General features: G+C 45.4%; 1 protein-coding gene across 2 annotated transcripts in view; it reads right to left on the bottom strand.

Moving 5' to 3' along the window:
• Positions 1-13,401, bottom strand: part of sh2d5 (SH2 domain containing 5) — a 74,334-nt gene that overhangs the window by 18,514 nt on the left and 42,419 nt on the right. For both annotated transcript variants that reach the window (XM_070860142.1, XM_070860143.1), the window contains one exon: positions 4,290-4,398. In XM_070860142.1, coding sequence (XP_070716243.1) covers positions 4,290-4,398 — 109 coding nt within the window. The remainder of the gene's footprint in view (positions 1-4,289; positions 4,399-13,401) is intronic.

Below are 13,401 nucleotides of genomic sequence, written 5' to 3'. Positions count from 1 at the left end.
TTGTTAACCTATGGAATTCCCTGCCGCAGAGAGTTGTTGATGCCAGTTCATTGGATATATTCAAGAGGGAGTTAGATATGGCCCTTATGGCTAAGGAGATCAAGGGGTATGGAGAGAAAGCAAGAAATGGGTACTGAGGGAATGATCAGCCATGATCTTATTGAATGGCGGTGCAGGCTCGAAGGGCCGAATGGCCTACTCCTGCACCTATTTTCTATGTTTCTATGTTTCTATATCTCTTGCTATGGCACACCCCATATGACAACAGCCCCCAGCAACTGAGCTAAGTGTCAATTCTTTACGTGTGATGGTGAGTGTTAGCAGCGATTCCATCACAGTCATCAAAACTAAGCACAATCCTGTCTTCACATTGCTTGTTTGTATGATTCAGCATGAAGTACATTTGCATACTGAACAGTTGGGGAACTTGGGCACTTAATTTTTTTGAAAACGGAGATATGAGATTAAAAATATATAATTCCAACGGAAAAAATCACATGAGGATCTTAAATACTTGAGTGCTACTTCAAATCCCAAAGTCAGATGCACAGCTATGGAAAATAGTCTGGTTTCTCTCCTGCAGTTTTAACTTTTCTATGGGAATGGATAATTTTTTTAATAGCCATATAAAAGAATCCGCAATTACTTTTTATTAAATTATTAACTTAAATTGGTTACTGAACCTTTTTGTATTTTTCACAGGCCAATGTTAATATCCGTGAAGAATAAAAGCACTTTGGCCCTTTTCTAAAATTCTGTAATGTCCAAACCATCCTTTTCAAAATTCTCTTATCTCTCCAGTGAGAAAATGCAATGACCGGCTTTCCCTGTATCAGGGAAAGTAAAAAGAAAGAACTTGGACTTATATAGAACATAGGGATGGTATCTAGATTTAGCACTTCTTTGGAGAAAAGGTTTCTGTCGTTGCTATTTATTGAAACATCAAAAGTGTGTATAAATCCTTGGTTCTGATTTCACAACAAATTGTAAACAGTGAAAATCCTCACTACATGGGCCGGCAATTCCACAGCCTGGGGAATCACAAAGGACAAATGTAAATCTCAGCTGCTCCCCAGCAGTGGCCAGAGCACTAATGTACAGTGGCACCTTTTCAAACATAGATTTGTATTTTATTATAAAAATATTCTAAAGACAACTTTGTTCAACTGAATTGAAACTGACAAGTAGACGAGCAGTAAAGTAATACTGCAGTGTTAAACATAGAAAAACAATGAAGAACATTAAAATCAGTGCTTCATTATATCCTTATGGTTTTCCACCCAGGGGTTCAGTTGCACTGAGCAAAAGGATCTGCAGTCTTCAATAACCCTCCCTCCCTCCTTCCTTTAAAGGAGTCTTGTCTTCATGAGAAAGTATTTGGCAAACTTTTTTTGCATTTATCAATTAAACAGAATCATCTCATTCACATCATTATGATGTTGAGTTACACCCAGGTTGGAACAGTGGAATTCATTACATTTTGCCAGGACTGCTCATGAAGTAAAACAGTCACAGAAAGGCAGAAACCATAAATAAAAAAACATTTAGCAGCAAAGTCCAGTAAGTGTGCTAAAACATTTAATAAATCTGACATTTAAATTGATGTTTTCTTTCATTGACTCCAAGTCCTGCATCCTCATATGACCCCATATTAATGTGGATGGTCCCTCCTCTTCAAAAGGTTTAGAGAATGGATTATTCCAGTCCCTTTTGGAAAGTAAACCTCTCTATTCCACTGTATGAATAAATCAATTTCACATTGTAGCAGTGATAAGTCATGATGTAGCAGGCATTGTTGATTATCCCTCTTTATAATTATCTGTGTATCTTATTAACATGCTTATGTCTGTGCTCACTTTCTGTCTATAAAACCTTACTTCCATTGTCATTTTTACCATCACACTTTTGCATCAATGTGTTCCCCCATTTATAAATTTCTATGCCTCCATTTATAATGGAAAAATCCCACATTGTACAATCTGATCACTAGGCTATGTTGTATTATCTATTCCCACAATAGCTCAAAATGTTTTCTGAAAATTTCTCATCTACCAATTTTTCCTCTGTAACTGAAGTTCCTAATATCCAAAATAAAGATTTAAACAAAGTTCCAAAAAAATACACCTTTTACAAGAACACAATTAGATTAATCTATTAAATTGTCTTTGTCAGTGAATGCCTTCATTAAACAGAGCGAAAAAGAGAAAAAATAACAGTATAATAATTACACATCTGTTGTAGCTTTTGTTTTGTGTTGAGAGAGAAACAGCAACATGAAAACAAGAGACAAGAGAGAGACCAAAGCCTAAATATTGACCCGTAAAGTGCTCCCTAAGCCTCTAATATGGTGGGCAAGAAACACATGCTCATTACAAGGCAGAAATGCATTGCCCGCCATATTGGTGTAGGCAAAAAAATCATTGTCCAGGCCCGCCTTCTGAAACAGGCATATTTGCAACAGTCTGTTTGCAAATTGAGGTCTACATGTGGCCTAATAGGAATACCATAAAGGAACTCCTGCAGGTCACAACCAACAAGTTAAAGGCTAGATTTTCGGCTTCTCTGTTTTCAGGGCAAAAACGGAGGCGGGCCGGGAAATTTACCACCCAATTAGCGTTACTGATTAATTGCTTAACTTTCGGCATTTGGGGTCTGCGCCAGGGGCGCGGCGCAAAGGAAGGCGTTGCATTATTTTTGCGGCGCAAAAACGGGATCCTCGCCAACTTTAGCACGGGGACGGGAGCGCTCCGAGAGAGGCCTTGGGAGGGGGGAAAAAACAAAAACAAATTTAAAAAAAACATTGCCAAGACCCTTAACTGACAAACTTTAACTTACCTTTTTTTCAGTTTATTCAACTTACCGCAGGGCTGGACCGTCGTGTTTTCCCATGCCGGTCATCGAGGCGCAGCGTACGGGTCAGGTGAGTCTCAAAACTCGTACGGTGTCACAATGCGAGCCGTTACATGTCTGGCGCAGCTCTTCCCGGCAGTGCTTCTAAGCACCGCCGCAAAAACCGAACCGAGGATTGCAACCGGGTGAAAAACAGCTGAGTGCCCCAGTTTTCGCCACGGAGGATCGAAACGCAGCGAAAACCACCAGAAACCACCACAATCCACCACAAAATCCAGCTGTAAGTGTTTAAAATATACTTGCCTGAATGTGGAACCGGGAGGAGCAGGAATTCTCATCCTGACATTACATTCAAGCCACACAGGCCGCTGACAGACACCGCTTCCTCCCTCTATCACGACCTCAACCCGCTCCCTGATCCCTGCTGTTTAACTCCCGATCCAGGTCTCTGCCTTCCCCGACCCATCGTGGCCTCTGCCTGCTATCCACCCATCCCAATCATGGCTACCCAGCCCTTCCCAGTCACTGCTACCCTCTCGATCCGATTGCCCACCCTCCTGGCCCAGTCGTCCCCTCCCTCCCGGTTCCCTTTAAGTACTTATCTGAGGGATGCTGCTGGCGTCACAGCAGCTCGATGTTCGATTCCTCATCATGCAAGCAAGCTACCTAGGAATGCCTATTACGGGTCCGCAGCTTGCTGGCTCGATGATAATGAAGCCCAAGGCCCAATATTGGGTGCATTACGGGTCTGTCCATTACAGGTCTGTGCATCCACCTTGTCGAGCTCCCTCATTTTCTTGTATGTTTCGATAAGATCACCTCTCTTTCTTCTGAACTTCAATGAGTATAGGCCCAACCTACTCAACCTATCTTCATAAGTCAACCCCGTTCATCTCCAGAATCAACCTCGTGAACCTTCTCTGAACAGCCTCCAATGCAAGTATATCCTTCCTTAAATACGGAGACCAAAAACTGTACGTAATACTCTAGGCGTGGCCTCACCAATACCCTGTCCCATTGTAGCAGGACTTCTCTGCTTTTATACTCCATCCCCCTTGCAATAAAGGCCAACATTCCATTTGCCTTCCTGATTACTTGCTGTACCTGCATACTAACTTTTTGTGTTTCATGCACCAGAACCCCCAGGTCCCTCTGAACTGCAGCACTTTGCAATTTTTCTCCATTTAAATTATAATTTGCTTTTCTATTTTTTCTGTCAAAATGGATAACCTCACATTTTCCCACATTATACAGCATCTGTGCTGGAATTTTTATTTCACCATCTAGTCCATTGAGATCATTTGTGCACTTTCTTTTTTACAGTGAGTGCATGGATGTTATAACCACCAAAGCATCTCAGGATGTGACAGCACAACTTTCTTTTTAAAAAAAGTTCATTTTTAGAAGAATTATCATTGTACTGTCACTGATATACTAACCTGGGTATCCCAGCACTGGCCCAGACTGTGTCCATTAGGACTTCTTCATGCTGTAGTGGAGCTAGTGCTCTCCAGGATTCCAGCAGTTCATCTCCCCAGCTACAACTGTCTGCGGAAAATATAATAAATCAATAATATTTTAGATATGCATAGCGTTGACATTGTTTTGGCTATTCATGCCGTTTTTCAAGTCTAATCTTGATTAAAAAAATGAACAGCTTTCAACCATCCTTTTTAATCAGTTATTCAACGAAGCATATGTTGGAAGAGAGCCAAACTGAGCTGGAATTGGGCATGTTCAAGCTATGTTATCAACTTTGGCTTTGTGTCAAGTCCAGTTATGAAAATCAGATATTGTTGGGAGGATACTGGATCCTGCCTGTTCCATTTCTTTACAGGGTACTGACACTCCTTGATTTAAAATCTTTGTGCTAAGTTAGAAAGATTTACAATTCAGGCTCTCTTCCCCCAAACTATTTGTGTTCATATTAAAAAGACAGTCTCCATTGGCAGATTTGCATCTCCTATGACCTGAAACGTATAAATGCCTATGCGTTGTGAATGAGGTAGCTTGCTGCAAGACTAAATTATTGGGCCCAAGTTTCCACATGATTCGCGCCTGATTTTTAGGAGCAACTGGTGGAGAACGGACTATTTTAGAAATTGCAATTCTCCACATTTTTTTTTCTGCAGTTCTAGTCAGGTAGAACAGTTCTAGTTTAGAACAGAATTTTTTCTTCAAAAGGGGGCGTGTCCGGCCACTGACGCCTGATTTGAAAGTTTCCACAGTGAAAACGTACTCCAAACTAAAGTAGAATGGCGCCAGTGAAGATTTTTGTAGAACTGAAAAAACCTGTTCTACACATTAAAAAATCAGGCGCAGGTTACAAATTAGGCGTCCAGAACGAGGTGGGGGGGAGGGGGGGCAAGGGAACTCATTAAATTTGACAATAAATCCTTATTTATACTTCTACAAATATTATACAAATAAATCCAACCTGAATAAACATTTATAAGCAAAGAAAAGATTAAATAAACCATCTTCCTACCTGTGTGAAAGTGCTTCAGCCAGGGAGAATTCTGCAGCTGTTCGTGCCGCTGAGCGGGAGAGGGAGAGAGAGAGAGGGGAGGGAGAGAGAGAGAGAGAGTGGGAGGGGAGGGGGGGTCGGGGGAGCGGGTGTCGGGTCGGGAGGGGAGCGGGCCTCGGGTCGGGGCTGGGGGGGGGAGAGCGGGTGTCGGGTCGGGGGGGGGGGGGGGGGAGCGGGCCTCGGGTCGGGGCTGGGGGGGGGGAGAGCGGGGGTCGGGTCGGGGCGGGGGGGGGGGGGAGCGGGTGTCGGGTCGGGTCGGGTCTGGTGGGCGGGGGGGGGGTGGAGCGAGTGTCGGGTCTGGTCGGGCGGGAAGCAGGAGCTGGCCGTGGGAGGAGCCTCATTCACGCAGCCCCAGTGAGGCCATTGGGCCAGGGCTAGGGGCTGCGTGCTTCGGGCCCCTCCCACACAGTTCGGCGCCTGGAGCTACTGCACTTGCGTGCCGACTGTAGCGCGCATGTGCAGAGGTCCCGGCACTGTTTTCAGCGCAGGGACCTGGCTCCGCCCCCCCACAGCTCGTGCCGGCTGCGCCGAGTGCCACAGGATCTGTAAGTCGGTGGAGACTACCGAGGATCTTTTTAGGCGCCGTTTTAGGCGCGAAAAACGGGCGCCCAGCTCGGAGGGGCGCCCGTTTTTTTTCTTGTGGAAACTTGGGCCCATTATTTCTCCACAGTAGTAAGCACTGGAGATCAATGTCGGTTAGCCACCCCACACTCTGAAAAGCAAAAAACACCACACTGTTAGACCATATCAGTCGAGCTAAAACTATGGCCGGAATTTTGCCGGCACTCAGTGGACAAGATGTGTGGCAGGTCAGCTGTTAAATTTTTTAATGATTGACAGGGGGTCGGGAAATGCCTACCCTTGTGTGTTGGTTAGTTGGTATGATTGGACTAGGATGAGTATGGGGGGTGGCTAGTGAGATGGATATGTGATAATGTAGATAGAGAGGGATGGGTGGAGGTTCAAAGTAAGTTGGTGTGAGTAAGGATGTGCAGGAGTAGGGCAAGGAAGGTAGAGTGATGGGGATGTGATGAGTGGCACAGCAGGATGAGGTTGAATGCGGCTTTGCAGTAACACTTCGTGATCTACTGAGATCATTGAAAGGTTTGTGCTACTGCAGCCTGGACCTGCATCCCTGCTTGTGCCCTTCTGTGCAATGTACAACCAGGCTGTGTTGGTCTCCTGGAGAGGTCTCTTCCATCCGGAAGGGAAGAAAACCTCCCTGACTGCTGTGATTCCCTCCAGAAGCATATGGCGAGTGTTATATATGTAAACTTGTATTTACGCTGTACAGCCACCAGAGGGCTCATCCCCTGGAGTCCCAAGGGATCCCATAATCCCTTGGGAGCACAGGTATTTAAGGAGGATTCACAGGTTGGAGAGGCACTCTGGAGACCTGCAATAAAAGACTACGGTCACACTTTACTTTGAGCTCACAGTGTTCAGTCTGACTCTTTCTCCATACACAACAACTGGTGACGAGATACAGACAGCGAACCCAAAGATGCAGAGAATAGTGGGCATCCTGGAAAAATTCTCGGAGGGAGATGATTGGGAAACTTTTGTGGAGCAACTCGACCTATACTTCGTAGCCGACAAACTAGATGGGGAAGAGAGCGCTGCCAAACGAAGGGTGATCCTCCTCACCATCTGTGGGGCACCAACGTATGGCCTCATGAAGAATCTGCTCACTTCAGCGAAACCCACGGAGAAATCAGACGACGATTTGTGCACGTTGGTCCGAGAGCATTTGAACCCAAAGGAAAGTGTTCTAATGGCAAGGTACCGGTTCTACACCTACAAAAGGTCTGAAGGCCAGGAAGTGGCGAGTTACGTCGCCGAGCTAAGACGCCTTGCAGGATATTGCATATTTGAAGGACATTTGGAGCACATGCTCAGAGACTTTTTTGTACTTGGCATTGGCCATGAAACCATATTTCGCAAACTTTTGACTGTAGAGACCACAACCTTGAGTAAGGCCATAGCGATAGCCCAGGCGTTCATTGCCACCAGTGACAATACGAAGCAAATCTTTCAGCACACAAGTGCTGCTACAAGTACTGTGAACAAAGTGATGTTTTCGAATCGTAACGTACAGGGCAAGTCACACATACCTGCAACTACACGTCCGCAGATGTCTCAGAGTCCACCATCAAGAGTGATGAATGCAAAGCCATTAACACCTTGTTGGCGCTGCGGGGGTGATCATTGTTTCCATTCATGCCGATTCAAAGAGTACGTTTGCAAGGGCTGTGGAACAATGGGACACCTCCAATGAGTGTGCAGGCAAGCTGCAAAGCCTGTTAAACCTGCAAACCATCATGTTGCAGAAGAGGACAGATCCACGGAGGATCACGACGAACCAGAGCCTCAGACCGAGGAGGCAGAGGTACATGGGATGCACACATTCACCACGAATTGTCCCTCGATAATGCTGAATGTTGAACTTAAATGGACTCCCAGTGTCGATGGAGCTGGACACGGGCGCGAGCCAGTTCATCATGGGCAAAAAGACTTTCAAAAGGTTGTGGTACAACAAGGCCTCAAGGCCAGTCTTAACTCTAGTTCGCACAAAACTAAGAACTTACATGAAAGAACTGATTCCTGTAATCGGCAGTGCTACCGTAAAGGTCTCCTACGATGGAGCGGTGCACAAGCTACCACTCTGGGTGGTACTGGGCGATGGTCCTACGCTGCTCGGCAGGAGCTGGCTGGGAAAGATACGCTGGAACTGGGACGACATTCGAGCGCTATCGCCCGCTGACGACACTTCGTGTGCCCAGGTCTTAAACAAATTTCCTTTGCTGTTCGAACCAGGCATCGGGAAATTCCAAAGAGCAAAAGTGCAGATCCACCTAATTCTGAGGGTGCGACCTATCCATCACAAGGCAAGAGCAGTACTGTACATGATGAGAGAAAGGGTAGAGATCGAGCTAGACCGGCTGCAAAGAGAGGGCATCATTTCCTCGATCGAGTTCAACAAGTGGGCCAGTCCTATCGTCCCAGTCCTCAAGGGAGACGGCACCGTCAGAATCTATGGCGATTACAAAGTAACTATCAATCGTTTCTCCCTGCAGGACCAATACCCACTGCCAAAGGCCGATGATCTCTTTGCAACGCTGGCGGGCGGATAGACGTTCACGAAGCTGGATCTGACTTCAGCCTACATGACGCAGGGACTGGAGGAATCATCGAAGCCCCTCACCTGCATCAACACGCACAAAGGTCTTTTTGTTTGTAACAGATGCCCGTTTAGAACCCGATCGGCGGCGGTGATATTCCAGAGAAATATGGAAAGCATACTGAAGTCGGTCCCGCACACCGTGGTCTTCCAGGATGACATCTTGGTCACAGGTCGGAACACAGTCGAGCATCTGCAGAACCTGGAAGAGGTTCTTAGTCGACTCAACTGCATGGGGCTCAGGTTAAAATGCTCGAAGTGCTTTTTCCTGGCACCTGAAGTGTAGTTCCTGGGAAGGAGGACTGCGGCGGATGGCATCAGGCCCACCAACGCGAAGACGGAGGCAATCGAGAATGCACCGAGGCCACAGAACGTGACGGAGCTGCGGTCGTTTCTGGGACTCCTGAACTACTTTGGTAACTTCTTACCGGGTCTCAGCACACTATTAGAACCACTGTGTATTGCAACAAGCTAATGATTTCGGGAAACTGCAACCGGTTGTTTATGAATCGAGGAGTCTGTCTAAGGCTGAGAGAGCCTACAGCATGATTGAGAAAGAAGCATTAGCGTGTGTTTATGGGGTAAAGAAAATGCATCAATACCTGTTTGGGCTAAAATTCGAATTGGAAACTGACCATAAGTCACTTATATCCCTGTTGTCCGAAAGTAAAGGGAGAAATACCAATGCATCGGCCCGCATCCAGAGATGGGCACTCATGTTATCCGCATACAACTACGCCATCCGCCACAGGCCAGTCACAGAAAACTGCGCCGATGCTCTCAGTAGGCTGCCATTGCCCACCACGGGGGTGGAAGTGGCGCAGCCCGCAGATCTAGCCATGGTTATGGAAGCATTTGAGAGTGAGCGATCACCCGTCACTGCCCGGCAGATCAAAGCCTGGACAAGCCAGGACCCCTTATTATCTCTAGTCAAAAGCTGTGTGCTTCACGGGAGCTGGTCCAGTGTCCCAGTGGAAATGCAGGAAGCGATAAAGCCGTTCCAGCGGCGCAAAGATGAAATGTCTATACAGGCAGACTGCCTTCTGTGGGGCAATTGAGTAGGGGTCCCCAAGAAGGGCAGAGACACCTTCATCAGTGGCCTCCACAGTACCCACCCAGGCATCGTAATTATGAAAGCGATAGCCAGATCCCACGTGTGGTGGTCCGGTATCGATGCGGACTTAAGAGTCCTGCATTCACAGATGTAATACACGCTTGCAGCTAAGCAATGTACCCAGGGAGGCGCCGCTAAGTTTATGGTCTTGGCCCTCCAAACCGTGGTCTAGGGTACACATCGACTATGCAGGCTCGTTCTTGGGTAAAATGTTCCTTGTGGTTGTAGACGCGTACTCCAAGTGGATTGAATGTGAGATAATGTCGGCTAGCACATCCGCTGCCACTACCGAAAGCCTGCAGGCCATGTTTGCCATGCACGGCCTACCCGATGTCCTAGTGAGCGACAACGGCCCATGTTTTACCAATGCTGAGTTCAAAGAATTCATGACTCATAACGGGATCAAACATGTCACAACTGCCCCTTTTAAACCAGCGTCCAATGGTCAGGCAGAGAGAGCAGTGCAAACCATCAAGCAAGGTTTGATGAGGGTAACTGAAGGCTCACTGCAGACTCGCCTATCCTGAGTCCTGCTTAGCTACCGCACGAGACCCCACTCACTCACTGGGATCCCACTTGCTGAACTGCTCATGAAAAGAGCATTTAAGACAAGGCTCTCGTTAGTTCACCCTGATCTACATGAACAGGTAGAGAGCAAGCGGCTTCAACAAAGTGCATACCATGATAGCGCAAATGTGTCACGCGAGATTAAAATCAATGATCCTGTATTTGTATTAAATTATGGACAAGGTCGCAAGTGGCTTCCTGGCACTGTCGTGGACAAAGAGCGGAGCAGGGTGTTTCGGTCAAACTTTCAAATGGACTCATTCACCGGAAACACTTGGACCAAATCAAACTCAGATTTATGGACTTTCCTGAGCAACCCACCTTGGACCCTACCTTTTTTAATCCCCCAACATACACACCAGTGGCAACTGGCACCACGGTTGACCACGAAGCAGAACCCATTGCAGCCCAGTAGGGCCCAACACACCAGGCAGCCCAGCAAGGCCAGCTGCACAGCAGCCCAGCGAGGGCCCAACAAATGATTCAACAACACCAGCTTTCACACCGAGACGATCAACCAGGGCAAGAAGGGCCCCAGATCAACTCACATTGTAAATAGTTACACTATTGGCTTGGGGGCGGCGGGGGGCGGGGGGAGTGTTGTTATATATGTAAACTTGTATTTACTCTGTATAGCCACCAGATGGCTCATCCCCTGGAGTCCTCAGGGATCCCATAATCCCTTGGGAGCACAGGTATTTAAGGAGGCTTCACAGGTTGGAGAGGCACTCTGGAGACCTGCAATAAAAGACTATGGTCACACTTTACTTTGAGCTCACAGTGTTCAGTCTGACTCTTTCTCCATACACAACAGAGAGGATCGTGGGAGAGCCTGGGTGCAGCCCTGCACCTCTGTGCCATGCTTGTCAGTGTTTGCAGCACCTCAATGCTGCAGAACACAAATGTCAAAGTAAATTTGCGCATGGTCCCTTTAACTGGCTGATGACACATCATCAAATGACATCTTAGACCTGCTTCCTCCAAATGGCCAGGAAACTCACTGGGCGGGCTCACTGACAAACCCAATCAGGGGAAAGTCATGTCGGATGCTGGGATGGAGACAGGAGCGGGCTGAGATCCGCCACTGATGTCACCCACTATGGACCCGTCGAGGTGGGGAAAATCATGGCCTATGAACTGAATTTATTTACAAAGAATAGGATGACACAGCAGCAAAAGTAACCATACAGTATCCAATTTCCACAATACTTGAACTGCTCTGAAACAAATAATGATTTCAAAATTTTAGGTGTATTGTCCTCAATCTTTTGACTAAATGCTGGATGAATGTAAGGTAGGCACTGAGCTCCACAGACCTCCTTTGCTGCCATGACATGTAAACAGACAAATGGGGAATTGGAAGAATTTGAAAAATCAGCATTTCTTTTCCATTCCAAAGCAGACTTTGACACACCAGATAAAGGAGTTCCTTCCCATTAAGCAGTCAATCGTGTTATTACCCAAATTCACCATTTAGAGTATGAATAGTAGTTTTCTTGCCTTTCGGGTGGTTTTGTTTGATTTTGATACCTGACTTTCATATGAAACAGCTTGCCTGCTTTCTTGGAGTCAATTTGGCACAGATTTGAGACTGTGAGCTATTTTGCATTAACATCTCAAAAACCCGAGGGATTTCTTATTCAACTGACTTGTGAATAAATCTGACATCATTATTGCAGGAAAATGTCTAGCCATCTCTAGACAGTAGTTGTGTGCTGTCTTTTTCTCTACAAAGATAAAAGAACTCTTATAAAACACAGCTCACCAGTCACCTTTTTGAATTCATAGTATTTTGGTCATTCTAATGTTTATTGATAAAGAAATATTACAAAAATTTTACAGTTGTACGTATAATGGAGCTGTGATTCCATTGCAGGGAGGTCTGCTGGGGTGAATAAAGGAACAAACAGAATCATGTTAAAAGGTGGTCAGACAGACAAAGAGGGATCTGGAATAAAAGCATAACCACAGGCAAAATACAACAGTGAAAAATTCTTCCAGCATTATAAAAGTAAAAGGTGAGAGGAAGGATGAGAACCATATAAAATGTTAACAGGACTAAAATGGTAAATGAGGTTAGGGCAGTTAGTATACTAATTAATTACTAATGAATCACTTAACTTAAATTATCTCTTTCAAAACAAAACAAAAACCTCGAAGCTCTAGCAGGATTTGGTATTAACACATTTTGTTTGGACCAGGAATATGTGATGAGCAGTTTTACAAAACTAAACCATTGCAGAGTCCTTTGTAAACTTCTGCCCTAAACCTAGTGGTGCAAGAAGTTAGTAAATATAATTCTTAAACCCAGTTTCTGGCTACAAACTTGTCAATTAAAATAGACTTCAAAAGATTCCACAGCACCCTCCTCAGAAACCTGACAAATTGTTCGCCCACTTTTAGGACAAAGCAGAGCTCCAAGTTTGTTACTTCTTGGGTGAGACATGACAACTAACGCTCTTCCTAAGGCCTGGTACAATAGGAAATAAAATAACTCGTAATTATTGGAAGATCACAGCCTGATGATTAATATTAATTATTTCTAACACCTGGGTGGGATGCAAGTATTTTCTTATTTATTGAACAAGGCAAAGGAACTTCTATTCCACATAACTGGAAACAGTCCGAGATAGACCCTTAAATGTAATTAAAATACATCAAAGAAGAACAGGAATCTAAAATCACATTATTTAAATAGCTATGCTATCGATGCTGGAATCTTGATCCTGATAGTATATGTAATCCACCTAGACATGCTACTCCCAGCATGTCATCCTCGACTCCGAGGGACTGCCTATGATGATGCTACTCCCAGTAGCGAAATAACCAATATAAAGTGATAGTAATCGTGGCACAGCTACAACTCTCTCATCCCACCAAAAAAAGTAGGGATTCTTATGATGTTAAGAAGGACAGATGTCTGAACAGTTACAGGGACCTTGTAATGGTATAGATAATATAGTAAGATGATTAGAAAAGGTAAATCCAGAACATTACTTCAAACTAAACCATCACAGAAGTACAAGGAGACAAGCGTTCAAACTAATAAAAGGAAAATTTAGGATTCATAACAGGAAGTTGGTCTTCACGTGAAGAGTGACCAACATATGGAATGGACTTGCAGGCTAGATAAGAAATAGTTGGATTCTATGATGGGAAACT

The sequence above is a fragment of the Pristiophorus japonicus genome, chromosome 18 (genome assembly GCF_044704955.1).
Source record: "Pristiophorus japonicus isolate sPriJap1 chromosome 18, sPriJap1.hap1, whole genome shotgun sequence".
Taxonomy (NCBI): domain Eukaryota; kingdom Metazoa; phylum Chordata; class Chondrichthyes; family Pristiophoridae; genus Pristiophorus; species Pristiophorus japonicus.
Note: the sequence above shows the minus strand (reverse complement) of the source record. Positions and strands in the feature narration are given on the sequence as shown.